The sequence below is a fragment of the Agelaius phoeniceus genome, chromosome 3 (genome assembly GCF_051311805.1).
Source record: "Agelaius phoeniceus isolate bAgePho1 chromosome 3, bAgePho1.hap1, whole genome shotgun sequence".
Lineage (NCBI taxonomy): Eukaryota > Metazoa > Chordata > Aves > Passeriformes > Icteridae > Agelaius > Agelaius phoeniceus.
Genome location: NC_135267.1, coordinates 75,084,343 through 75,097,767, shown reverse-complemented (window position 1 = coordinate 75,097,767; position 13,425 = coordinate 75,084,343). Strand labels below are relative to the sequence as shown.

Below are 13,425 nucleotides of genomic sequence, written 5' to 3'. Positions count from 1 at the left end.
AAAATATGCTGCTTTTGGTTTACTGCACTCTCACATTTTATGGATGGTACAATAAAATAATTGACCTGGGAAATTCAATACAAAAATTTGGCTCTAATGCAAAATACATCTTTGAAGTAACTCCAATCTATAATCTAACGTATACTCACTTGATGTTTCTTCCTTATTTATCTACTGAAGAAGTAAATGCTAATATTTAAATGTTTAGAATCTGGTTGTGTCATGTTTATAAATGAAGACTAATTTTTGTGTGAGTTTTCAAGTTGGGACAGATCTCACACTACAGTTTTGTTCAATCTGAGTAGGAATGGCAAAATAGAGAATTACATTTGGTTTCAAAGAGGTAGCTAGTTTGATTCCTTAATCTGTTCAATGGCAGCGAAGAGAAAGAGGATTGCAAATAAATAGCTGATTAATTTAAATTAGTTATAATTCTGTGAGAGGATATATTTGAATACTTGCATAATGTTTCTCATCTGTTTAACCAAAAAGTTGGACTAAAATAAATGAACAAGAAAGCAAAGGAACAACCAAATAGAATGCTAAAATAGCAGGCTTTTTGAGGCAAAACAGTTCTTTGCAGTGACTGTGGTTACAGTCTTTCTCAGTAACTGTGGTTACAGGATTTCAAATCTTAAGAAAATAGAGAATTGCAGAGGTATGTGCAAAAACTTCCCTAAAGCAGAAACTTAAAAAAAAAAATCCCAGCAGAAAAGTGGGTTTGGATTTTGGTTAAAGAGCAAGTCATCCCATTACATTTCAGACCTCTGTCTTATGGCCCCCCAGCTTTTGCCAGTTGGTAGAACAGAATTTGTGTATTTCAGAAAACTTGATTTGATATAGGGCTACTTGACTTGGACCCAGGGTAAAAGTTGAGTTGGTGTATCCCAGTAGATGATATTGATTATGACTGTACTCTTTTCAGGTAAAGCTGAATGGGGGCTAGTGGTCTCTGTATTTTGAATATTTTTTTCAATGGGCTCAGTGCATTTTCAGAGGATTTTCCTTGTGTATTGCAGTGTCTTTGCATATGAAACCACATAGATAAATGAGAGCATCTGTCTGTGATTTATCCTTCTTTGTTCAATGGACTAAAGTACATAAATTAATCATTAGGGCTGTGTTGAAGCAATGAGCTTTTTGCTTTTTGAGCCACAATCATTGGCCCAAGCTCCAAAAGTGCAAAATTGTGATCAGCTGTACACTGAGCACTCTCTGAAAATGCGCACAAGGGGCCTGCAATATTTGGTTCCCACAAGTTTTTTCACAAATGAGAAAGAATATGGGGAGGATTGTTGCCAGCTTCCTCCAGGGTTTGAGAACCCTTGTGCTGAATGCGCATCTGAACGTAACGTAAATCAAAACATGTGGCACCAGATGAGTATGAATGCTGTAATTTAGTCCTAGGTTTTGGTTGCCATCTGGATGTTGGGTCTAAGGTTGAGTGTTTATTAATGTTACCTATTCCTTACAATCTGTACTTGGTCCATGGACAAATGTTAGGCTGAACTGAAAACATACTTGCATATGAATATATTCAGCTGAGACCTCATGTACTGCCCATTGAGTTTAGTAGGTATTTTTCCATGGATTCTTATTGGGGGAAGTGTGGCCCACATAAATATTTTTTGTTTGATCCAGGTTAATGAACAGCCTTTATAAGAAACTAGCAGCATGAGCAAATTAATTCTTGCATTGTAGCATTTAGCTGCACTTGATTTCGGTTAGAATCAAGGTTATTTGAAAGTGTCAAGAGGTGGCAGGCAGATAAATTCTTGTAAGAATAGGGGTCCTAGTTTGAATAAAAGCAATCTTAAAAAAGATTGGTGTGAGATGCCCATGCTCTGGCCATGAGGGACAAGGAAACAGCTTACTTTACACAAAGGGTAAGAAGGTGGCATTCAAAGTGCATAATACCACTTCATCTACCTCTTCAGAGAAGGAATCTGTCATGCTAGAGAATGTCTGGACAAAAGCTGGAAACCCTGAAAAAATAGAAAGCCATGGAATTACATCTCCATTACTAGAATGAAATAATTTGGGGAATTTTTGTCATTTGTATTGGCTGTGCTTATAGCAGGAACAGAATTGATGGATTCTGGGTGATGAAATTGGTCAGCTACAGGTAAAGAACCTGTTAGTTTACCTTGAAGGGGTGTGTTTGCTGGAGTTGGATTGATGGAGCCACTGATGTAGTAGACCATTTTGCCATTCAGTCAACTTCAACTCCTCTGCAGGAAATGCATAGCTTGAATAGAAATTATCCCACTTCCCACTTTCCTTTCTAATGTGAACATTTTGGTCATATGTGGAAATACAATTTGGTGTAATGTAAGTGCAATTCCATTCAATGAAACTTGAATACTGTGAAATCTAGTTAAAAAATATAAAAACATATTGTGATCAGTTTCCTTGGGGTGTATCAACTTCACTGGTTCAAAGAGGGTTCATCCTAAGCAAATGGAACAAATTCTTATTCTCATGAGATGTGAAATTTCCTGGAGGGTTTCATGGGTTTCATGGGTATCAATAGGATGAGTATTTATGCATCCTAATCATGATGTATTGAAATAAACTAGCACAAAACTTCTGTAAATCAGAAGTGTACTTAAATTAGACTTAACTAGGACAGACAGTTGATTTGAATAACACTCTGATTAGCAGAAATTGTCATACAATTTAGGCATGATTATGTGATTATAGCCTGTCTGTATATCCTCCCAGAAACAGGGTAGAACTGCAATATTAACTGCCTGTAATGTTACACTGTACTCCTCTAGAACTTGCTTATCACTTTTGGAAGTATTTTTGTTCACAGGTTTCTTGTTACCTGCTTTCTGTATGGGACACTGAGCTTCAAGCTCTAATAAAAGATCCATTTACCCTGAAAACTAGGCTGTCTAAATTGCCCTTTCATAGCCCATTATGATAATGAGAAAAGGAGGCAGAAGGAACCAACTGAAAACAGAATTTCTTGGAGTGGATTCTGTTTGTTATATATACATTGTGGAGTTAAGGAAGTTGGAAGGAAATGTTTGTATAGTGGCAGGAAATGTTAAAGTACCATACAGATGCCTCTGTAATTTTCTGCAGATTTGACAACTTGTTCCTGCGGACCACACTGAAATTTAGACATAAGTACAGGTATTTACATTTATGCAAAAAAACCCAACTCAAATTATTTGTAAGCATGAAATTCCACACATTGGGAGAAGTTGTGATAAGATACAGCAGAAAAACTGCTTGAATTTCTGAAATAAGGAGCCTGTTACAAGGCTAACAAGATGATTATCCTAACATACATAATACAGCACTTGGTGTTTTAGATGTGCAACAGAAAAATGCACAGTTAAATAGATTGTTCAGGATGACTTTTCCAGAAAAATCACTGCTATTCTCCTCTAGGACAGTCCCTAGTAAACATTAATTAACATTTTAGGTAGCCCTCACAGATGAGTAAATGGAGTCTTTAATAAATAAGGATTTACAGTGTTATATCCTATTGCTATTGAGGTATTTTTCTTAAAAATGAACTGAATTAATTTTAATTTTCTTAATTAAATGAAGTTTTCTTAAAAAAAATTCTGTAAATTAGCTTGATTTATTGAAATCCAGAGTGTTTTCTTAGGGAGGACTGGCAAAAAAATTAACCAAAGATTTTATACAAAACATGAAACTTCTCCTCCAAGTTTGTCGACAGCTGAAGTGTGTTTCTTATTGACAGAAGATGCAGCATGGTTGTTTGTAATGGACTGTAAAGGCATCTTAAACCAGAACATGAAAAATGTATTTAGCAACTAATCTTTAAAATGAAAAGGGAAGAAATGGAATAGCACTGTGACATAGGAAGTGGAACATGCATTACATCTAAAGCATTTTTTTAACTTGCTCTTTGTCATGAGCAAGAATTTTACTTTGTCATTCAGAAATGGCCATTGGGTAGATGGCACAAAGAGTCTTGATGTAAAACGGGACAAAAAAGTGCATTTCCTTATATGATTGAAATGTCTGCTTTGAATCAGTAATGCTTATAAGCCTAAATTAAAATGTAGTTTGGATAGGAAATACAGAAAGGTTTATTAACCTGAAATAAATTATCCCAGCTAATCTAAAGCACTGGCTAACATAATAGACTATGCAGAAAAAATTTTTTAGCCATGTTTATATATTTTTAGCCATGTTTATGTTTTTTACTAAGATGCTTGGGAATTATCTCTTTTTCTCTAGCAAGGTAAAATTGAAGGAATTAAGTAAAATAACAACAGTGTAAGCACATTCCTTAAAAAGAAGAAACTGGAGTGTCAGTGCTTTTCTGTTCCCAGAAGGAATGTTATCGTAGTAACACATTCCAGAGAAAGTTTGATGCATTTTAATGAGTAAGGTATTCATTCTACTTTTATTGTGGCATAGATCCTTTTCCATACTGTTCACTTTATGAACTTCTGGCATCCATCTGTTATGGTTCCAGTTCATAGTTGTTGTCAGATTGTTTGGACAAACTGTCAGAGATTTTCTAAGCTAATGACATTTATCACTGGTTCTCTTGAGAAATGAACATTTGTTGACCATGACTCTTCTGACATTACAAAGGCAATTATTTTCAGCAGTATGGTAGCTCTTGTGATAAGAGCTCTTAGCATCACAGGGCTACAGTTGCATCTTTCCACTACTCCTGTTGTTAATAATTTAAAGAAAAGTCTGAAAGTGGATGAATGGCTCCTTCAGACAGGAAATCACACAAAGGATTAATGTTCTGGTTCTGGCAGGCAGGATTATAGATAAGCACTTTAGACCAGTTTTCCTTTAGGTAGGATCAATGTTCTAGTGGGGAAAACAAACAGGGAAGTAGTAATGGTAACACAAATGGTTGCATCAAAAGTGTACAAGACATTAGACTTCAGAAATTATTCTCTTGGGCAGATGGCCTGATAGCTGACCTGAAGTTCATGAGCCATTGTATAAGGAAGAAAAATGATGTAAGTTATTGTGCACTTTTGTTGAATGAATTTAATAAACTCTGTTAAGCAGATTTGTAATAAGACTCAGTCATTTGGCTTATAGAGAACTGACAGATGTAGTGTTTATCATATTCTTTTTTTTTTCCTAATTTGTTAGAAATAATCTAGATTTTATCTGAAAACTAATTTAAGCCCAGTGATAAGTGTTCCTCTGCTTGTTAAAATTTCCTATCTGTAAGAGAAAGATAAGAAATTAAAAGTTTCAAGAAGGGGAAAGTCCTTTATCTTTAAACCTTCATTTGATTACTGCTCAGTCTGCTCAGTTTCCAGTCTCACTTCTGATGTTAAGTTCAAGCACTCCTCTGACTGTCCCTCCTAAAGCTATAAGCCATGTTTTCAGCCCTCTTGTGACATCTTCCCCAAAATTCTGCTTTCCTGTGCCTCTGAGATTTAAAACCTGACATTTCCTGACCAGAAGAAACATGACCTAGTGCAAAAGATAAAAATTTCTGGCTCGAGCAACAGCTTGTAGAAAATCTTGCCTCAGCAATTCAACCAGTAAAGACCAGTTATCTAAGTCTAACACTGACACCTAAATCACCTTAACAGAGGTGACTGCACTGGCCCATGAGTCAGCAGTGCAGTCCTTCATGGGTTGTTTCAATCAGTAGAAGCTAGAGATTCACAGAAATTAGAGAGCACAGCTTATGTCCACAGCTGAAAAAGTTCATATCTGCTTCTGCACTGGGAATTTTCCATCACACCCGCTCTGTTCAGATACATTTTGTTTATCTGGATGACCTGACTATGTGGTCTTTATACACCAGTGTATTTTCTAAACAACTCTGGGAGCATACAAATGTATTTTTCATACAAGGCTGGGTTCTGGGGAGATAAGAATACCTGCACATCTGCCACATTATGTTGATAGTTACAAGGACATAAACCAAGAGAAGGTCACAGTAACTAATGGCATGGTCCCAAGGTTTATCAGTATGAAAGAGACATTAATTTAGTGGAGTTTAAAAAGTAATTATTTCCTCTCTCTCATGGCAGCCGCTTCACCCCATGTGCTTTTTTTTTGCCTGATCGTATACGAAACATAAAAAGTGAACAACAAAGCTAAGTGAGGTGTTTTCTAAAGTTACAGCTTGTTATTTGATATTCATCATAATTCAGATTCACCGATGGGAACATTTATTTTGGCTGCTCTAGGAGGATGTTGGTGACAGATTTCTAGGAGGATGTTGATGACAGATTTCTACTTTGTCAGGCTATCGTTATTTCTGCGAAGGTTTCAATATGCAAATAATTCTTACAAATTCCTACAAATAATTCCTCCTTTTTAAAAGAGTGTTTCTCTCCTTACTACAGTGATTCTCTAAGCACACTTTATTATCTAAACACTGGAAATTTGAGAGGTACTCAATCTCTGTTTATGTCAGTGGGTAGACCAAGACAAAAGCATGCAAAATCATCAACGTACCTAGATACCCTGTTCAAACACTATATGAAACAAAGAGGGAAAAAAAATCAGCTAAAGACCTCCATCTGTGCCTTGTGTAATCAAGCTAGAAAGTGATATTCTCTTTTGTAAAGCCTTTTACATGGATTGGAAAAAAGCACAGTTTTGTAAACAGGCCATTGTATAGATGGAATTGTGTGCCATTTAAAGTATGAAGGTGTTTAGCTTCCTAGCACCTTTTCCCCTATCACAGAAGTCTTACTGATTTTGGACATTTACATATGCAAAAAGCCTGTCAAGGAGCAGTATTATTCTGTGAATTTCTATTGGTGCCTACAGTTTGCAAAGCATTTTCTGAACTTTGTGTATAAAAGAAAACAAGATTACCCTAGACCTGAAATTTGTTAAAATGTGCTAGAATATTCAGTCAGGATTCAACTTGTTCTTTGTGCCCTGAACTATTAAAAGTCAAAAAGTAAATCCTTTAACTGGTTTGAAAGAAGAGCAAATATTACCCACTTTTTTTTTTTTATTATAACATTAAAATTACTGTTCTTTAACTGAAGAGAATCTGTTACTGATTGAAATTTTACTGGCTTGAAATTATCCTATTAGTAATTTGAACATCTGTAGAGTGCTTAATATTCTTCCTTTTCAAATATTTAATTTTTTTTTCTAATGGATAGTGTGGGAGTTATTCATAAATGTATTTTTAACAATCTAAATTTCACATGATAGGTGATTTTAAAGTCCCTGGAAAAAGAATGGCTTGAATGTATAGTCTTTCTTATTTTCTGTCTCTGAAGTTTCACATGTACCAGTTTATTAGTGACCAAAAATCCTCAGCAGAGGTGTTATTTTACTGATTGGTGTAAACTGACAGGCCTTTTCGGACCCTGTGGTTTCTTCTCTTTCCCCCTTGACTCACAGTTTCATGTAAAGGCTGAGAATGTATAGATATGTAAGTTTTTCACACATTGTGAAATATTTCAGACATACTGATTCCATGACATAAAAATGTGTTCTTCTCGTGGGTCTTTGCTTTCCAGAGCAAATGATACATTGCCAACACCAGAATCACCAGAAAAGAATGTGGAAGATTTCTCACTGTGTTAAGAGGTTGTTTCAGAACTGGAGAGAATGAACAGAATATAAACATCCAAATGAATATCTAGAAGAATAATTCATTTAAGGAATCCTAAGCCTCTGAAAAGGATCCGTTCTTTAGGGACTGTGGATGAGGATGAGGATTTTTTTAAGGTCACAAAGTATATGCTTATCCATAGATTACATCAAGTATAGGAAAGGGGGTGTTCAGAATACTACTAAGACTATAAAATGAAGCAGTTGCATGAAAAGGAAACTAAAGTTTTAAACAATATATAGCCTAAACCAATGTAGCTGGCATTTGAGCTGTAGCAAGCCTTCACAAAGAAAATCCTTATATGCAATCAAAGAAAGGTATAAAATCTGTTTGATAAATTGAGTAGTCTCTTTCCATCTATCTTCAATACTTTTTCTTTTCCATCCAAAAGCATCATCATGTGACCAAGAACTTCAGTCAGCCCTGGAGGAAGCAAAGCAGCCCCAGAAGGACAATGTGTTCATTCCAGAGTGTGCTCAGGGCGGCCTCTACAAACCAGTGCAGTGCCATCCTTCCACGGGCTACTGCTGGTGTGTTCTGGTGGATACAGGACGTCCCATCCCCGGTACCTCAACCAGGTAAGGGAGTACATGTTCAGTTCTCAAAAGCTCAGGTAAGAACATGCCCTAGTCTCCATGAACTATCGTGTAGATTTCTATTGCTGGTGGAATTATGTCATACAGGTTTTTTATAAATTGAAATACTTTGAGACATCAAAAATTAAGGCCAGATGGCCATGGACTCTTTCACTGCAATGGCACTGGCAGTTTGCCATCCTAGCCCTCTTCTTTACTCCTTTTTTGTGCTAGGAATCCAAGACTTGAAACATATAATGAATGATCCCAGAGGAAATCTCACACTCCTTTTCCTGAATATAAAAGAGGCAAGTGAGATGGTCTATGACACAAACCACATCCAACCTCAGAAATGCTTAGTTATTTTGTTATTTTTCCAGCAACCTCCTCAACTATTTCATATGGTGTTCTTTGATGGAACAACTCCTCGGGAACCCATAGCTAGGAAATATCATTTTAGTGTGTTATTAATAGAAGGTTGGAGTTCAGTCATCTCAGCTGAGCTGGATACATGGTAAATTATTGTAAGCCACATAGTGTAGATGTAGGCAAAGCACATATCAGGTTCCAAAGGATGTTATTTAGGTTGGTTATTGAGGTTTGGCCCTTGTAGAAATGCTATAGAAGCTCATATGGAACTGGCAGGCAGTATAGGTATCTTGATGCAATCATAACTCTTTTATAACTTAAGCAAAATCTTTTTTATCATTTGCATAAGGTTTGTGAAAGAAACGTGTTATAAGCCACTTGCTGTAAAATAGTATATTCTTGGGGAGGATTTTTTCATGTATTCTTCAAGTGCTGAGTTATTGCTACCTGTTTATACCATAGTCTAGACTATGCCAATTACAGTGCCATCTGAAGTAGACTTGATGATCTTAGAGGTCTTTTCCAACCTTAAGGATTCTTTGATTTTATCACTTAAAGTCGCTGTTGATCAACTGTTTTTGACAAGTTGAGGTCCATAAATGGTCAAAACATAATAGTCCAAATTTGATGCTGAAACTGTAGGATCACTATACCTATTGTATGAGGATCTAAAGATGACTTCTAGAGATTCCAGATACTCCTTTTTATACCCTTTCTCTGTTCTCTACCCCTAGGTTTGTTCACTGTTTTCTTCTTTTTAGTGCCAATCCTTCTTTGAATGATTATCTTAAATAATTTTATTTCCTCTACCCTAATTAGAGTCCAAAACATTTTTTTGTGCTCATCAAGCAATGGGACTCATGCTGTGCTTTTGTTTTTGCTGTGTTTTGAGTTTTGGTGAGGTCTTCTTTTTTTTTTTTCTTACCTTTCTTTCTTACCTTTACATAAATTTTTTAGCATTTTATTTTGTGCCCAATACCTTTTTTTCTGCCACTGGACATCAGCAAAAAGATTATGACTTCCCTTTCATTATTTTCCTCTCTTTGGCTACTTAGAGACAACATTAAGATCCCCTGTAAGCCTTCTCTTCTCCAGGGTGAACATTTTCAGTATTCTTTTCTTACTCTATCAAATGATCCAGTCCCTTAATCATATTTGTGGTCCTTTGCTAGATCCAGTGTGCCCATGTTTCTGTTCTTAGGGGAGCCCAGTGCTGGACACAAGATTGCAGATAAGTCTCATTCTTCCACTGTGAACGAGAGGGCAAGGATCTCCTCCCTTGACGTGATGATAGTGCAGCCCTGGAGGCTATTTGCCTTCTTTGCTGTCTTATACTCAGCATCCATCAGAAATCCCAGGTTCTTGCTTCAAAGTTGCTCTCCAGCTGGCTGACCCCATACTGTACTGATGCAGGGAGTTAATCTGTGCCAGGGGCAAGAATTTTTCTTTTTTAAACTTCACGAGATTCCTGCCAACCCATTTCTGCAGCCTGTTGAAGTTCCTCTGAATGGCAGCACAACTGTCTTGTGTATCAGACACTTCCTCCCAATTTTGTATCATCTGCAAATTTACTAAAGTTGTTCCATGTCCCAATGTCCTGGTCATTAAAGAAGAGGTTAAACAATATTGTTTAACAATAAACAAGCTTTGGGGCACTCCACTGGTGACTGGCTTCCAGCTGAAATGTTTCTGCTCTTCCCAACTATTTGAAACTGGCTGTTCAGCCAGTTTTAAACATACCTCACTGTTCATTTATCTCATACATACTTCATCAGTTTGTCTATGAGAATGTGCTCAGAGGCAGTGTCAAAAGCCTAGCTGAAATTAAGATAAATTATATCTGCCCATCTCACCTTATCCACTGAGCAAGTTGCAGAATCACAGGAAGCTGCAGTGTTGGCTAAGTATGATTTTCTCTTCATAATTCCATCCTGACTACTCTCAATCACCTTCTTCTTTTTCATATGTTTTGAAATAGCTTATAGGAGGATTTATTTCATCACCTTCTCAGAAACTGAGGTAGGGATCTCTGGCTTATTTGGCTCTTCTGTGTCTTTCTTGAACACAGAAGTGACATTTTCTTTCTTCCAGTCCCCAGGAACCTTTCCCAGTCAGTAAGACCTTTCAGATATAGTAGAGTGGCCCACATATCAACCAGATTCCTCAGCACTTGTGGGTGCATCCTATCAGGTCTCATGGAGTTATGTATGTCCAATTTGTTCAAACAGTCCCTGAGTTGATCCTTCATGACCCAGGATAAGTCTTCCTTGCTATAGACTTAACTACTGCTCTCAAGAACCTGGGATTCTTTGGAGACTGGTCTTACACGTAAATACCAGGGAGGGAGGTGCCATGGAGTACTTCTCCCTACTCTCTGTTCTTTGCCACAAGATCTCTTATCCCACCCAGCAGCAGGCTCACACTTCCCTTGTCTTCTTTTTGCTGCTCATACATATGTTGGAAGTTCTTCTTGTTGCCTTTATGCTCCTTACCAGATTCCCAACCTCATCCCTGCACACTTGAATAGTGTCTGTTTATTCCTTTTGTATCAGCTGAACAACTGTATGCTTCCTTTTTAAATGTGAATTTTGTTAGGTGTACTTTGTTCATCTGTGTGGGCTTCCTGCCACATCCTGCACATCAGGATGAACCATTTCTGAAATTGAAGGTGATGATCCTTAAAAATCAACTACCTTGCTTTCTGATTAATATGTATAGTGTGCATGCAGTATGTGCCATTTTGGCTCCTACCATCATACAGACTGGAATTCTAGGCCTTCTCAACCCCTTGATGAATCACCTATGGACCTAGAATCAGTCTCTGTCTCTTTTTTTCCCCTGTTTGGTCTGCTGGGCTCATGGTTTTGGCAACTACACAGTCACTCAGCTGTGGGAGAAGAGACGGCAGGAAGACCTTTCACTGTGCTGCATGTCTCAAGGATGAAAGGCTGGAAAATTGGATACAATCTTTCCATGCATATGGTTTAGACACAAAAGTGCTCTGCCTGATGACTGATACTAAAAAGATCAGCTGCTATGTTCTTGACCATTTACTTAAGGTCAGTCCTCAGTGAAGCTCTGCAGAAGTAAAATTTAGTGATATCCCCAAAGAGGACATTTCTGAGCACAGATGGGTAAGGAGAGTACTCAGTTTTAGGAATTTCATACTAAATAAAGAATGACTGGTGTATTTAGGAATCTACAGTCTTGGTAAACAAGCAGGTGGGATTACTGCCTGGAGTTTAAGAGGAATGTCTAGACCTCATTTCTGAGAAATACTTAGATGGGCTGGAATCCCATTAATTATTTCTTGATTTTAATTTTCTTTTCTGCATTGATAAAACTAAACTTTTTTTTTCAGGGAGAGGGAACTAAATGGGAACCAGAATATAATGAGGAATATACCCTTGTCTTTTTGTAATTCTTTTAGAATGGAAAGACAGAATATGTGAGTCCTTCCTAGTTTAAACAGCCAGAGGCTTGTGCAAAATTTGGTGTACTGTCTTTCAGTTTTCCACTTCAAAATACAAATCAAAGGATCTTAAAACTCTACTGCAGGAACTGATATCATTAGTACTCCTGGTAGCAAGATGGGTGCATAGCATACAGAAATCTCTGTTCTGCAGATAAGGGTCAAATTGCTAAGGGACAACACTGAAGGGATAGACAGAACCAGAAAGCTATTGCCAGAACAGCTCAACATTCTGCCTGTTATTTGTTTTGAATGTACTCATGAGAATGATATTTGTCATATTATAAGGTTCTGAACACCTCAATAAATGGTAATCATGCTACATAAGATCCTCAAAATGAAGGGAAGTTATTAACACTCACCTTCTAATACACTGTCATCTGAAAAAAAGAAAAATCACTTGTCAGTGAAGGTATTTCAGAAAAAAAGAAACTCATTCTAGATTTAAAATGAAGGTATGTCAATGAAGAATCCTTCTAGGACATTTAAGACAGTAAAACAAAAGAAATAGGTGAAGTTGTGGAATAAATCTGGATTAAAAGGAGGTAATGCATTTAAAGGCTAAAAACAACCATTCCCACAAAAGTGTCGGTGTGGTCCTCACCAGCTGGACACAATACCTCTTGGAAATCACAGCATGAACCTCAGCCTTTTGGCTCAGTGGGTACCATGGGGCTGAGTTCTGACGTGTGACTTTTTTTAGCAACTAGGATCTTGTGCAGAGTAAACCCCAAACTTGCACAAGATTCTCTAAACTTAAAAAGGAACATAACAATCATCTGTTTCATGAAGCTGCCCTTATTGTAGAATCCCTGTGGAAGTCTCCATCCTCTACTGCTTCATACACCTCAGTAAATCTCACTGCTTCCCAGCAGACTGATCAGAGGTATAAAGCAGTCTTCCTAAGCCCTTGCCAATTCTAGATATACATTCGCTGTTAAGGATTCTTTCCCCTTTCAAATTCAAAAGAGTAACTTGGGATGCCTTTTAACTACACTATTTTTAACCTGTGCTCCATTCTGACATACTATCCTGTTCCCACTCTTTCTTCATGAAAACTGAGGCAAGTCTGTTTTTCTTATCAGTTTTTAGCATGGCTGTTCCTATATGGTAAACTTTAAATGACTTGTTTTCTTTCTTCAGTTGCTTTAAAGAGTTAAACATAGACTTTTCACATTGCAGCATTTTAACACCTATCAGGCTTTTATAGATTTAGCTTGTATATGATGGACTATGTGTGTATTTAACAAAAATATCAGCCAAAAGGATAGAAGATTAGAGGCCAAAAAATGAAATGTAGGCACAGAGCAGCCACAGTAATGGAAGAGAAGGAGGGGAATGCAGAGTCAGGTATCAGATTAATCAGGGGCCAGGCTGTTTGCCAGATACTGCATTAGTGGGTATTGCTCAGAGACTTCCCTTTCACTGTTTTCTTGGCTGAT

The 13,425-nt window shown here is 37.1% G+C and overlaps 1 protein-coding gene across 4 annotated transcripts in view; it reads left to right on the top strand.

Moving 5' to 3' along the window:
• SMOC2 (SPARC related modular calcium binding 2) overlaps positions 1–13,425 on the top strand; it is a 138,024-nt gene that overhangs the window by 87,798 nt on the left and 36,801 nt on the right. For all 4 annotated transcript variants that reach the window (XM_077175624.1, XM_077175626.1, XM_054629996.2 and 1 more), the window contains exon 8: positions 7,959–8,145. In XM_077175624.1, the coding sequence (XP_077031739.1) occupies positions 7,959–8,145 (187 nt within the window). The remainder of the gene's footprint in view (positions 1–7,958; positions 8,146–13,425) is intronic.